The following is a 13,825-nucleotide window of genomic DNA, read 5'->3' on the forward strand; positions in this document are numbered from 1 at the left end:
TGAGGCATAAGGAAATGAAGTAACATCTCCAAGGCCACACAGCTAGTAAGTAGTAGAACCGGACTGTATGACTTTATTTTTAGCGTCTACTTTATACAGTCTTTCCTCTGCACAACAATTATAATCCCTTCTCCTCCACTGGTGATAGACTAAATGCATTAGGTGCAAGGGAAGAGCTGCGGGCCATTCCATTATCTGATACTCTGGCAAGACCTTTTTACTAAACAGAATTACTGTACTATATACAAGGCAAAATTTAAACCAGTTCTAGGAGGAGTGCTGAGTTATGAAAAGTGAAACCAAAAAGACCCAACATCTTTGATCTGTTATGGGATACAGATTTATCTCTTCCTACTATGTTTTTTTCTCTTTTTAATAGAAGGTGCCAGAACTCTTGAGTCCCAATAGTGGAACTTATTTTCCTGTTATTTTTACATGATCTGACCTAATTAATTTAGCTTCATACTTGGGAAGAAACACTTTTTGTCTTAGATTGACCTTAGAGGTCATCAGTTCTAAAAACCAGACTCCCAGCTGTTTCAGATGTTGATCATTTTTCCATTAGCATTCCACTGACCTGTGTCCCAGTCTGTAAAGCAATCAACCTTGCTAAAGTGTCAGTGGATACTACCAGTTTGGTGTGTCATTCCTTCTGGTTGACAGGCCTTTTGTAGACCATGTGTGGCTCAAAGGAGTGACTTCAAGGTGATAGTTTCCACCCCTACCCCTGTCCCAGCCCTCACTTCCATCATGACTCTTCCCCCTTCTCTCTCTCCCACTTCTTGTCCAGATTAAAGCATAGCTCATTGCTGATCAGATTGGGACCAGTCAAAGCTTACTGTGAAATGCAGCACAGTGGGCTTTTTTTTTTTTTTCTTTTTACATTATATCACTTACTTCTCTTAACAATTTGATATGCTATTCTTTTTTTTTTTAGGTTCAGCGGGTAGATGTTTGGGCTTTGTAGAAAGTCTTAAACACTTAATATCTAAAATTAGATCTATTACAGGGTTTAGGATCACACCTACATTTTTCACTCCAATACCAAAGCATGGAGAAAAAAGAGAAAGGCAATAGGGTGAATAAAGGGCAAGGCAAAACTGAGCAGGAATGCAAAGAGTCTGAGTGTTCCCTTCAGTATGAAGATGGTGAGGTCACCAGCCCCATGGTCTCCCTTCTTGGTGGCTGATCAGAGGTCCACAGGTCAGTGGGCAAATAAAGGGACAGTGACCTGCACTGTGAGACGCGCTGTGCTCTGCTGTGCTGCTCCTAGAACTTTTGGGTGAGAGTGGTGAGACACAGCTGATAAGACTAGTTGTGAGGGACTTGCTATTGCTTTTCCTTCCAACAATCTTCTCCCTCTACAACTCTCCAAGAATCCCCATTTCCCTAGCTATCATCAGAGCCGAGGTGCCCTGACCATATGGTGCACAGAAAGCCTGCAAAAAATGTGGAAACCATCCTAAACAGGGCTGGCAAACAGAAAAATACAAGTCCCATTCAACTGTTTTGTGATTAGAAATTTAGTTTAATTTTCTGAATATTTCATTCACCTAGAAAGGGAGAGTAAATCCCATTTCATGGTGTGCAGCCTGGGAGGAAAGGGTTGTGACACATGCGGGCCACTGTTGGAGGTGCATCTTTCCTCCGTAACCTGGCAATTTGGAGGCACAGGGGTTTATGTCAACCCTGAGAAAACACTAGTCATAGTAAGACAGAGTCACCTTGCAGCATCCAGGTGTTGTTCCAAACCTTTTATGTGCCTTATCCTATTCATACTCACAGCACTTGATGGAATTAACATCTCTCACCCCATTTACAAATGAGAAGACTATGAAACAGACAGAATAACTGATTTGACCCAGGTTACTCCATCCAATGACAGAGCTAGGTTTTAAACCAGCAAATATTCATTGTACCAACTGCTGAGACCAGCTCTTTTGTGGAGACTGCAACCCAGGCGGTGCTGAAGGAATTAAGAAACAGAAACAAAGATAGATGCAAACAAAGATAGATGCAAAAGTGGGAATCAGAGTGGGACATCAGGGGACTGACAGCATTTCCAGCTGAAAGCCCAGAGCAGACTCTGACCCACGTATTTATTCTTTGTGAACAAGTGATTATTTTTAATAAGCAGATGTTCAGTGTTTTTTCATAGAATAAAGACAGACTAAACAGGCAGATAGTGCCTGTTCACTACTAAAATAAAAATAAGCTAGAAAACACTATTTGCAAGTCAGCAATGGGGACAAGGTCATGTATCCTGTGTTCTGAGAACTGGTTTAACTAGTGCATGACCGGTACATATTGCTTACTATTCTATAATGCCCGGAGCAGTTTTCTGCTTGGGGACGGCTCAGTGTTCCTTGCCATCGTTCCTTAGTAAACAATATATAATTTATCACACACACGTCAAGACCTTTTCCCAGCAACCAACTATTAGGAATTTGGAATAAGTATAGAACTTAATGTAGAAGTTAGTAAAGGAGATGCTTGGGACCTAAGTGATAGCTCTAAAGTGTGTGAAAATGGACTCTGAGCTGATTATTTGAAACCATATTTAAATCAAAGGGCTAAGGTTTTCACTTACTCTGTAGGATTTTTTAAAAAAGTAAATCTAGAACTAGAGTCAAAAATAGAAATCTGCAATAAAGAACTGTGTCTCACAATGGCTATCTTTTGGACTGTGAAAAATTCTTCCTCTTTTTGTGGCAATAAACCTTCCTTACATTGCAAGACTTTCTTCTCTAGGCTATTGCATGTATAGAGTGGAAAGAGATTAAGTAGTTAATAAAGAGCAAGTGGAGGGATTGATTAGAGGTAGCTTTTCTTTCACTCCACTGGAGCTCCAGAAATGGATTGTAGCAGAGGGAGTACAGGCCTCACCATTTCCTGGAAATCCATTGCCCTGTGTTGGAATAGGTGTTATGTTGCCGGTCTATCAGCCCCGCTTTATTTTTTCTTCTCTTCTTCCTTTACATTTCTAAACCATAGTTCTAAATGTCTTAAGAGTTCTGTCACTGGATACCTATGAATGTCTTTGAAACCCTAAAGCAACCCCACAGGCATTGACTTGCCAAGAACCTGGGCATTAATAAGAGACAGCTGCAGTTAGAAGGTTTTAATAATGCAGAGTAAACAAGGCATTAGCAGTGAAATGTGGACACATTGACAGTCACGTTTCAGCAATTCTGAATTCAGTGAAAGAGGCTGTTAGTCTTATGGGAGCTAGGGGGCTTGTTGACAGTTTGAGTTTTGCAGATGTGGCTCTGTGTTCCTATCACTGCACACACTTTAAGGCAGAAGTCCACCATCCGTAGTGAGATAGGAGTTATGATACCAGCTTCCTGATTTCAGGGAAGCCCTCACAAAGGCACCATCAGCTCTGTCCTATGGCTTTGTGCTAAACGGCATCCTGCCTTCCTATGAATTATGAATGCATATAAGCAAGGGCTTGGCTTCTAATGAGATCAAGCTGAGATGTGAAAGGTACATCTGAGTGTGAAGAAGATGGATAAGGTCACCTTGATGTTTGGGTTTCTGTAACTTAGTGACATTTTTTTCAGGGCTGTTCCGGATACCATTTGTGGGAGAGTAGATAATACTTTCAAAATGCAACTTGCAGAAAAAAAGTAGGTGGGGCTGAGTACAGTGGTTCACACCTGTAATCCTAGCACTTTGGGAGGCCGAGGTGGGAGGATTGCTTGAGCTCAGGAGTTTGAGACCAAGCTGGGCAACATAGTGAGACCTAATCTCTACAAAAAAATTAAAAATTAGCTGGACATGGTGGCGTGGTGCCACCAAGCTACTTGGGTGGCTGAGGCTGGGCATCACTTGAGCCTAAGAGGTCGAGGCTGCAGTGAGCCATAATCAAGCCACTGTGCTCCAGCCTGGGCAAAAGATGAGACCCTGTCTCAAAAAATTTTTTTTAAACACAGCATAGATGAGTTATTTTTGGGTCATTCATTTATGCATCACATATTTGAATGTTCTAAGCACTGGGTATATGGGTCGTGAACACAATAGACATAGTTCCACCTTCATGGGCTCTCATTCAGCCTTACATATTTAAATAGTATTTATTGATTGACAGCTCCTAAATGTGTGCCTTCCATTCTTCAGTTCTATTTTCACAGAACTTTGGACTCACATAACCAGTCTGCCTGGGAGTGGGGTTGGGAGTCTTTAATAGACATCCTGAAATAAACACATACAAAAGAACTCTAGACTCACATATCCAGTCTGCCTGGGAGTAGGGTTAGGCGTCTCTAATAGAAATACTGAAATCAGCATGTACAAAAGTTATGCCTCTCATATACTCTACCCTCAGTCCAAATTAGCTCCTCCTGAGCCAACCTTGACTAACATCCTTTCAATCACATTCACATCCAATCCGTGAAGCAAAACCTATTGGCTCGACCTTTAAAGTATACTTGGAATCTGACCACTACTTAGTACCTGAATTCCTATTGCCAAAGCCACCATCACCTCCTTGTTATGGCTTCTATCTGGCCTCCTAGTAACCCTCCCATCTCACTCAGAGCAAAACCAAGTCTGTAGAATTGCTTTCCCGTACCTCATCATCACCACCTCACTAAGCCCCTCTCTTCCATCAATGCAAGAATTGCCCGCACTCACTCCACTCCTGTTATATTGGCTTATTTCTGGTTTCTGGAACACACCAAGCATGTTTCTGCCTTTGGAAGCCTTGAATGCTCTTCCCACCAGATATACAAATGATTTGCTCCCTCCCTGTCTTCAAGTCTCTGCTTATATGTCATCTTATCAGGGAGAACTCTGATCACCTTATATAAAATAGCATTCACTGGACTGAGAATTCCCTTTCCTCCCCTACTTTATTTTCTTCCATAGTCTTTATTGCCATCTGAGTTGCCACTATTTTCTTGCTTCTTCATATATGGCCTATCTCCCTCTACTAGAATGAAAGCCAGTAGAGCAGATATTCTATTTTTTTCCCTGCTGTGTTCCCAGCACCTTGAACAGTGTTTATCATTAGAGAAAATACTTAGTAGATATTGTGGAATACGTGAATGAATGAATGCAGTGTACAGTCTAATGGTACAGGTAGCCAGTTAGCCAGGACACAAACAAAGAAATAAGAGCAACTAGGAAATGAAGAAGCGGAAGTGATAGATGAATGGGCATGTGGGGGTAAGGGAAGATCTACCAATAAGGGAAATAGGGAGAGTTTCTAGAAGATGACTTTTCAGCCCTGACCTGGAGGATGGAAAAGAGCCAGCCCTCGATTTGACAAAAGGGAGCTGGGAGAAGAGTGCTTCAGAGGGAGGGAACAGAGAGTGTGGGAAAGCTCCAGGTTGTGACAACACTGGACAAGTTTCAGAAACTGCGTAGTGAGCAAAAAGATCATATGAGGTTGGAAAAGTCAGACCAGCTACAGCTATGCATGAAGACCTTGTAAGGAGAGTGAATTTTATTTTAGTCATAGTCCAGTGCAGTGAAGGGTAACAGAAAGTCTTACAGTGAGTCTGTGGTGATAGAAATCAGAACAGTGCCCGGGGAGAATGGGGATTGGCTGGAAGGAGGCCTGAAGAAACTGTTGGGGATGACACAGATATTCTTTACCTTGTTTTAGGTGGTATATACACAGGTTATACATTTTTGAAAACTCATAGAATTATACCCTTAAGATCTTGCATTTCATCATGTGCAAATTTTATCTCAATAAAAATAATGCGTCATTAATAATGACATCAAAAGAAGAAAAACTACAGCAGAGTTGCAGTATTCATGCACATAGATGAGCTCTGTAGGTCCTCAGCTTGCATTGAGGCCATGTCCTGGCTGCTTGTGACCAGCGCATGGCCACAGCTTCAAGAAGGTCGGGGTGCACTCATATGAAGTCTCTCAGGAAAATAGCATGGGTCCAGAGTGACTGTGGGTGAGGAGGGAAGAGGTTTTGCACATTTTGGTGAGATTTACATCTCTGTGGGATGACTCTGAGAGGGGAGGTGACCAAGAGGTGAAAGAAACCAGCCCCTTCATACCCTCGCATCTGTTGACCTAAGGTTGAATGAGGACATGCCTGGAGTCTGAGCAAGATGAAGCTCATCTGAGCACTTCTCCGTAGCTGGGGCTGTGATAGAAGATTATGTGTACTCTACTCTAGACATTTATAGGTCTGTGCCTGCTCGAGTTTGTTCAGCAGATGGAGAACATGGTGTCAGGCCTGGCAGCACAGCATGAAAGCATGCATGCATCTATTCTCCCTCACTTGGAGCAGTTTTCAGCTGCTGGAAACATAAAGATATTCTGTAGCTCTGAACCTGTCTATGTGTGTGTTGACATGTGCCAAGCCTTCTCTAGATATGCCTTCGGGAGTCAATACAGCCCCCCAGCCAGGAGAGTGCTGAGGGTGCTAGATGTACACAGATGGCTGAGTTTCACACTTTCAAGGTGAAGGAGCAGTGAGCAGAAGAATAACCTTTGGGGAGACTCTCAAAAACATCTAAAGATAGATATACAATCTCTAAGGGACTGCTGGTGCCCAAACTGAGCTCTCATCCCAAACTAAATTCTTGTGGCAGCTAGGTAGCTTGTATTCATTCAATTATACAGTCACAATTCATTTGTTACCAGACAGTACACACAGTATTATATATAGTTATCACTTTACCGATATCATTCCCTTAGTTATCCATTCGGCTTCAATGAGAACTGTATAAATGGTTTTCACTTACCTAACTTTCAAACAAAACCCTCTCCCATGGGTTTGTCATCTCCAACTCTTTAAGTTTCAAACTTGCTCAGTATCTTCCTTAACCAAATCATTTTTCATGTTTTTTGTCAATGTAAATTTTTTTCCCTTTAACTCATTTAGCGAGAGGAAGTTCACTGTGGATAGTGGAGGAGGGAAGAATATGGCATCTTATGTCTGAAAGCCTTGCCTTCCTCTGGCTCCTTTCTTAGAATCTTTATCCACATAAAGGCTAAGTGTTCTTAGACTTGGGGAAAAACAAACCTCTTAGAACTAGGCTTCTCCCATGAGTGAGTTTGTATTGGCTTGTTCCCTAGTAGCTGTGGCAAAACCTCTTTCTTACCTTGCTGCACCTTTTTCATTAGCGTTGGCTGCGGCTTGGACAGTACACCACGACCGCAGTCTCTTAGATAAGTGACCGTCAGCAACAGCTTGAGAAACAAACTGCGTCAGAAAAGGATTATGTTTCCCCGAGTGGTAGGTTGAGGTTTCATCTCTCTTCCTTGTCTTTATATACATTTGACACATAATTGGTTTTAATATTTTCTGAGTGAAATACAACTGGATAATGAAGCGACACATTTTTCTTTCTTGTCAATTGGATTTTTCATTATGACTAGCTCTAAGGTGAGGAGATGATCTGGATTACTTTGTCAAACAACTGCCTGATAACTGAATGAAGATCTACGTGGTGTGATTTTTACAATCCTGTGAAGACCCCATCTGACTTCCTTCTTTGACATTGCCTACTTGCTGCTGCCTAAAGTTTTACTATTAGAAATTAATTCCTCTGACATGAGATTATATGCCTTATGAAACACAAATATCCTGAGAGAGATAGCACGTAACCCTTATCAACCATTTTCACTTTAATGGATCTGTCATATCTGTTCTTGACAGGGAGCATATTTTAATAGACAGGATGATGAACATATATATAAAGTTATATATTAGCCCCTTGTGGAGAAAATGTACTAGTTGGGATGTACAGGAGTGTAGAGAAAAGAGTAAGAGCAGAGAAAGAAGAGGGTTCCTAAATTGTCATAGTCCTCGACCCAATAATTCTATTTCCGAGTGACCAACCTAAAGAAATAACAGTAAACATGAAACAAAGATAGTCACTGCAGCATTATTACAACAAAATAAAATGAAAGCAATCTAGATGTCCAGTGATAAGAGTATGGATAAATACATATGATATACCTTTAGGATGCAGTGATCCAGCCATTAAAATTCTGCTTCTGAAGAATTTTTAATACCATCAGATAAGAGACCAAGCAAAATTGTACATGTTTGTATTTTATATATAGAGAAACATATACCATGCATATGTAGTATAATCTCAAATATCTAAAAGATAGGCATGCATATAGCATGCATTTATAGTATAATCTGAAATATCTAAGAGGTAAATATATGTAGAAAAAACTGACTATATATGTTTATGTGTGTGTGTTCGTATTAATAGCAGTGGGATTGGGGTTTTTATTTTCTTTGATAATTTTCTGTATTTTCCAGGTTGAAAATAAATGTGAATTGTTAGAGAAAATATTATTTTCAATATTTATATATCGACATTGTTTAAAAGGGGAGATTCCTTCAGATATGATAGTTTTTCCTATGGCTGCTAGGCAGGCATTGATAGTTATGTACTTCACGGATGTGACTGGATCTTCTGAGAACAGCTACCATTCCTCCATAAAAGCAGTGTCTAATTCATTAGTGAAACAACTGCATTGGTTTCTGAAAAGAATTTGGGTATTTGACTAAACTTGAATCTGTGGGACAGTTTTTCAGAATTGAATCTTACAAGATATTCCTCATGCCTCTAAGACATGTTCTTATAATGGAGGGGTTGTGGCTATGAAAGAAGGAGACTTGAAGAACATTTAAGTTCATCAGCAAAGAAGCCATTGTTATTTTCACAGCATTTAAAAATCTGGCTTCCCAGCACTTGGCTGAGATGACTGAAGGCTGATGATACTGTAATTTGGCATCTAGTGAGATGCAGTTACTGTCTTAGGCCACTTAGCTCCAGTAAAGTTCAATTTAAATTGTGAAACAATGAAGAAATATAGAAGTTCCAATCAAGTGCATAATTCTCAGTCACACTGGCCGTAATATGCTCCTGAAAGATGTTTTCTTTGACCGAATCTCTGCTAAAGTGTACACATGGGTCAGAATACCAGGAAATCTCAGTAGAAAGGCTTGGCATTCACTTTGTTATTTTTCCCTTTTCTCATGGGGATGATGTATTTCTGTTGAGGTCATTTATATTTAATTAAATGATAATTTCTGGATTTACTAGAAATGGCTGATTGCTAAATTAAATTATAACTCAGTAAAGCAATCTTTCCAACTGCTTTCCTTAGTTGTTATTTAATATAAAAAATGTAGCACCTGATCTTTGGTATGATTTACTCTTTTTCAAAATAGAGAAAGTTTCATTTAATATTAAAAGGCAAAGTTGGCATCTTATTTTATTCTGTAGCTTGTAATCCATGAATATAATTTATTTTAATCCTCAAATTATTCTAGATTTGATCAGTAGAAAAATGTGTGTGTGTGTGTGTATGTCTGTGTATTTATATGTTTGTGGATATAGATACAGATATAGATGATATAGATATAGATACAGATATGGATCAATGGGTCTTGACCAGGGGAGATTTTGCCCACCATGGGACATTTGGCAGTGTCTCATGATATTTCTGGTTTTCACAACTCAGGATCAGCAGGAGGGACAATCAGAGGGTTGTACTGGCATCTGATGGGTTGAGGCCACAGATGCTGCTAAACATCCTACAGTGGATCTGCAGTGTATTAGGCTTATCTAATGCGGATATCTAGAATTATCTGGCCCAGAACATCAATAGTGTTGAGGTTGAGAAACCCTAATTTTTGGGGAATGATAAAGTAAACATGGCAAAATATTGACATCAGGATAAAGGGCATATGGGAATTTTCCTACTGGTTTGTAACTTTTCTCTAAGTCTTAAATCGTTTCCAAATTTAAAGTTTTAAATAGGTACAGTGGCAGTTTGGTCTTAACATTTTGAATCTGCAGTTTAGAGGTAGAAAATGACTTGTCCCTTGTTGGAAATATAAATTCAGCTTAGTCATTTTCTCTTTGGGTCCACAGTCTTCAGGGACCGGAAGGTGAGTTAGCAGAAGTCTCAGGTGACCTATGTCCCATTTAACAGCTGAGAAAATGGATAGAGTCAATGGCCCATGACTACATCTGCTTGCTCTGCCATGCCATGAGAGAATATGTGTCTCCTGTTGAGGCCGTGTTTAGCCAGAAAATGGATGTTTTTAAGTTTTAAGCTGTTCTTTAGAACCTGGGGTTGGAAGCCACTGAAGAAAAACCAACCCTTCTCCACTCAGCCCCTCCTTAACTGCATCTTGTCTCCAGGCTGCATTATAGTTTTTATACATGTATATCTCACCAAGAAATTGTTCTTAGGTCTTTTTCATGAATTTATACCCTGATTCCTCAACAATATCATGAGCTCCTCTGGGTTAGGAGCCCTGTCTTCTATTGTATGTGTGTGTAATATAGTGGCTGAGAAGAGTTCAGGCTCTGCAGACATACTGCCTGTTTCACCTCTTACTATTATAGTTATGTGGCCTTGGTCATATTATCGAACCTGTTGGTGCCTTAGTTTTCTTAGCTCTTAAATGGGAGAAAATAGCACCACCTTATAGAGTTGAAATGTATTAATACATATACATTGACACAACAGTGGCATATATTAAGTTAACATTCATTCATTCATTCATTCAATATTATTAGAATTATTTCCGCCCTCCTTACACCCCTGTACAGAGTTCTCTAACCTTTGTGTTAGGAAGATGTCGCTGATGTGTCTCAACCATCCAAGTGCTTCATAGAGCCTCATCTCTGGGTCTTGCTGTTTCTGTTGCATGACTGAAATACTTTTTGAGAACATCCATGCTCTGAGGCAGGCATATAACTTGGACTCTTTAATTTTCTATGTCTCTGTCCTTCTCCCATTTCATCCCATCCTATCCAAATCTCTCCTTCCATTCACTGAGTATTTCTGATGAGCCATATACCATACTAAAGTCTTTAAAATTATTTCGTTTGCTTCTTATGAGAACTCTGTATGAGATAGAGGCCGTTACTCTCCTCCACTTTACAGTTAAGGAAGCTTAGGCTTACAGAGGTTAAGTGACTTGACTGAGACTGCAGAATTAAGAAGTGGTATGCCATTTCCTCCACTTTTCCAGTGATAATGTACTTTGAGTTGGGAGAAGACCTGCTATGTAACTGAAGGTCGATGAAGGCCCAAGGAGTTGATGCCACTCTTCTGTTTCACTTCCTTGCAAATCACAAAAGCTGGAAAAGATGTGGATAGATGGACATTTAGCATTTTGGATGTGCAAGGGCTGTGCTAGGTGCTGAGCATATAAAAGCAGATCAGTAGCCTCAATGTATTTAGTGTCCTAGTTTATCTTTTTCTGTGTAACAAAGTATCCCCAAACTTTGTGGATTAAAATGATTTATTGTTTCTCATGATTCCATGGGTTTGGTTGAGATCACTAGACACTTTTTCTGCTCCATGTAATATTGTTTAGTTAGCTATGTCATTATATTTAGCTGGGAGCTTGGATTGAAGGTCCAAGATGACCTTACTTAACATGTCTTGCAGTTGGTGCTGGCTGTTGGCTGGGGCCTGTCTTCCTCCCAGGGCCCCTCATGCTCCAGGGCCTCTCACTACGTGGTCTCTCCAATAGGAAAGGCTAAGCTTCTTTACATGGTTGTTGGTTTCCAAGAGCGTGAAAATGGAAGCTACATGCCTTTGTAAGGCCTTGTTATAGAAGTCACACGACATCATTTCTGTCACATTCCATGGGCCAAAGCAAATTAGCATACCAGCTCAGATTCAGGGGACAGAGAACAAGGCTCTGCCTCTTGATGTGAGGAATGACATAGGAACACAGGGATGGGAGTGATTGCTGTAGCCATTCCTGAAAACAATCTACCACACTCACTGTCCATTAGCTTTGTGGCCAGAAGAACAGGTTTTAGAGCTGTAAGTATCCTTTTCTATCATCTGATTCAGCCCCTGCTAGGTTCTAAATGCTTGTGTCCCTTCAAATTCATATATTGAAACCTGATCACCAATGTGATTGTATTAAGAGGTGGAGACTTTGGGGAGGTTATTAGCTTGTGAGGGCTCTGTCTTCATGAATGGGATTAGCACCCTTATGTAACAGACCCTAGGGAAGCTCCTTCTACCAAGTGAAGAAACAGTGAGAAGGTGCCATCTACACCAGGAAATGGGCCCTCACCAGCCACTGAATCTGCTGGTGCCTTGATCTTGGACTTGCCAGCTGCCAGAACTATGAGAAATGAAATTCTGTTTATAAGTTATTCAATCTGTGTTATTTTGTTACAGCAGCCCAAAGGGACTAGTATAACCCCCTTAATTTCACAGATATAAAACTAAGACCTAGGAGGTCATGCCACAGTCCTAGGCTGTCAAGTCACTTCCCTAGCCCAGCACACTTACGGAGGAGCCAGGCTCAGCCTTCCTATCCCTGGGCTGGACGCGAGAGGCCTTCAGTTAATTTGGTCTCAATGACCAGCATTAACCAGCATTGACTAGTCATATCTTCCCCATCCTTGCCTCATGTATACATTCTAAGCATGAAATGATGCTGGATTTTACTACATGCATGAAAAATGGCTTCATAAACCCCACCAGCTGTTATAAAATGAAATCAAACTCATTTATGTAACATGTCACGGTAGCCTGTTATACTACAGTACATTTTTCTAAAATCACAGACAATTACTGCAATATGAAATGTGTTTGTTTTGAAATGGAGTAGGTGAGCCATAAATTATTTTTTAAAAAAATTTTTTGAGACAGAGTTTTGCTCTTATCACCCAGGCTGGAGTGCAATGGCAGGGTCTCGGCTCATTACAATCTCTGCCTCCTGGGTTCAAGCGATTCTTCTGCCTCAGTCTCCCACGTAGCTGGGATTACAGGTGCCTGCCACCATACCCAGCTAAATTTTGTATTTTTAGTAGAGACAGGGTTTCACCATGTTGGCCAGACTGGTCTTGAACTCCTGACCTCAAGTAATCCACCTGCCTCGGCCTCCCAAAGTGCTGGGATTGCAGGCGTGAGCCATTGCACCTGGCCATAAATTTTTTTCCTTAGTATAACCATAAACCTGAAAATAATTAATACTTTTCCCCAGATCATTAGGATGCTCTTTTGGATTATTTCAAGCCTGCTGGGTGGAGGATAGATTTATTTTGTATTGAAGACAATATTTTAAATGAAATACAGTTCTGAGATTTCCCCAACACTTATGGGGGATATCTGACTCTTACTGAGGATTAAGGTAAATGACGAGTGATATTCTTAGATTTAGTACTCCTTGAAGACCATAAATTTCCAAAGAAGAGCTAGATGTTCTCCAAGAGAAAAAAAAATGCATTAGATTTCCGCTGTATTGACTAACTTGTAAATAGAATAAACATTTCTTTTATTCTAATAGCATTTACTATATTTGCAGTTTAATAAGTAACATTTATTCTAGATAATTTGGAACAGACATAAGCATACAAAGGAGAAAATAAAGATCACTTGTAATTTCGCCTTTTAGTCAAAACTACTCCTATCATTTTTTGTGTTTGTTTTTGCCACGAGAGATAGATCAATAAATTTAGAGATTGGTGTGGAGAAAGTGATGTAGATATACATAAAGATATTTCTTTTTTTAAAGATAATATTATACTGAAATAATTTTGCAACCAGATTTCTTTTGGGGGGCCAAAATATAGTAAGAACATTTTCCCATGTTATTAAGTATCCTTCTACCATGCAGGGAAAGTTAAGTCTTTTTCCCTTATTTTGACAGGACAGTGACATTGAAGCGTTGACCAGGTGTTTGGAAAATGTCCTGGGTTGTCCTTCTCTAGGTGAGTAAGTTCCTTCAGACTTAAAAATATATTGACAGCTACTGATTCTGTTGGAATATCCAAGAAATTAAAAACTTGGAAGAAATCTTACAGGCATTTAAGCATGATATCCTAGTATAACAGTT

At 40.0% G+C, this 13,825-nt stretch overlaps 1 protein-coding gene across 6 annotated transcripts in view; it reads left to right on the forward strand.

The window, feature by feature from the left end:
• Positions 1-13,825, forward strand: part of NEK11 (NIMA related kinase 11) — a 313,205-nt gene that overhangs the window by 196,075 nt on the left and 103,305 nt on the right. For 4 of the 6 annotated variants that reach the window (XM_064378689.1, XM_064378693.1, XM_064378690.1 and 1 more), the window contains one exon: positions 13,640-13,700. The exons of the other annotated variants lie outside the window; for them this stretch is intronic. In XM_064378689.1, coding sequence (XP_064234759.1) covers positions 13,640-13,700 — 61 coding nt within the window. The remainder of the gene's footprint in view (positions 1-13,639; positions 13,701-13,825) is intronic. 6 annotated transcript variants of the gene reach the window in all.

The sequence above is a fragment of the Aotus nancymaae genome, unplaced genomic scaffold, assembly GCF_030222135.1.
Source record: "Aotus nancymaae isolate 86718 unplaced genomic scaffold, 86718_ANA_hifiasm-v0.15.2.pri h1tg000019l, whole genome shotgun sequence".
Classification (NCBI taxonomy): domain Eukaryota; kingdom Metazoa; phylum Chordata; class Mammalia; order Primates; family Aotidae; genus Aotus; species Aotus nancymaae.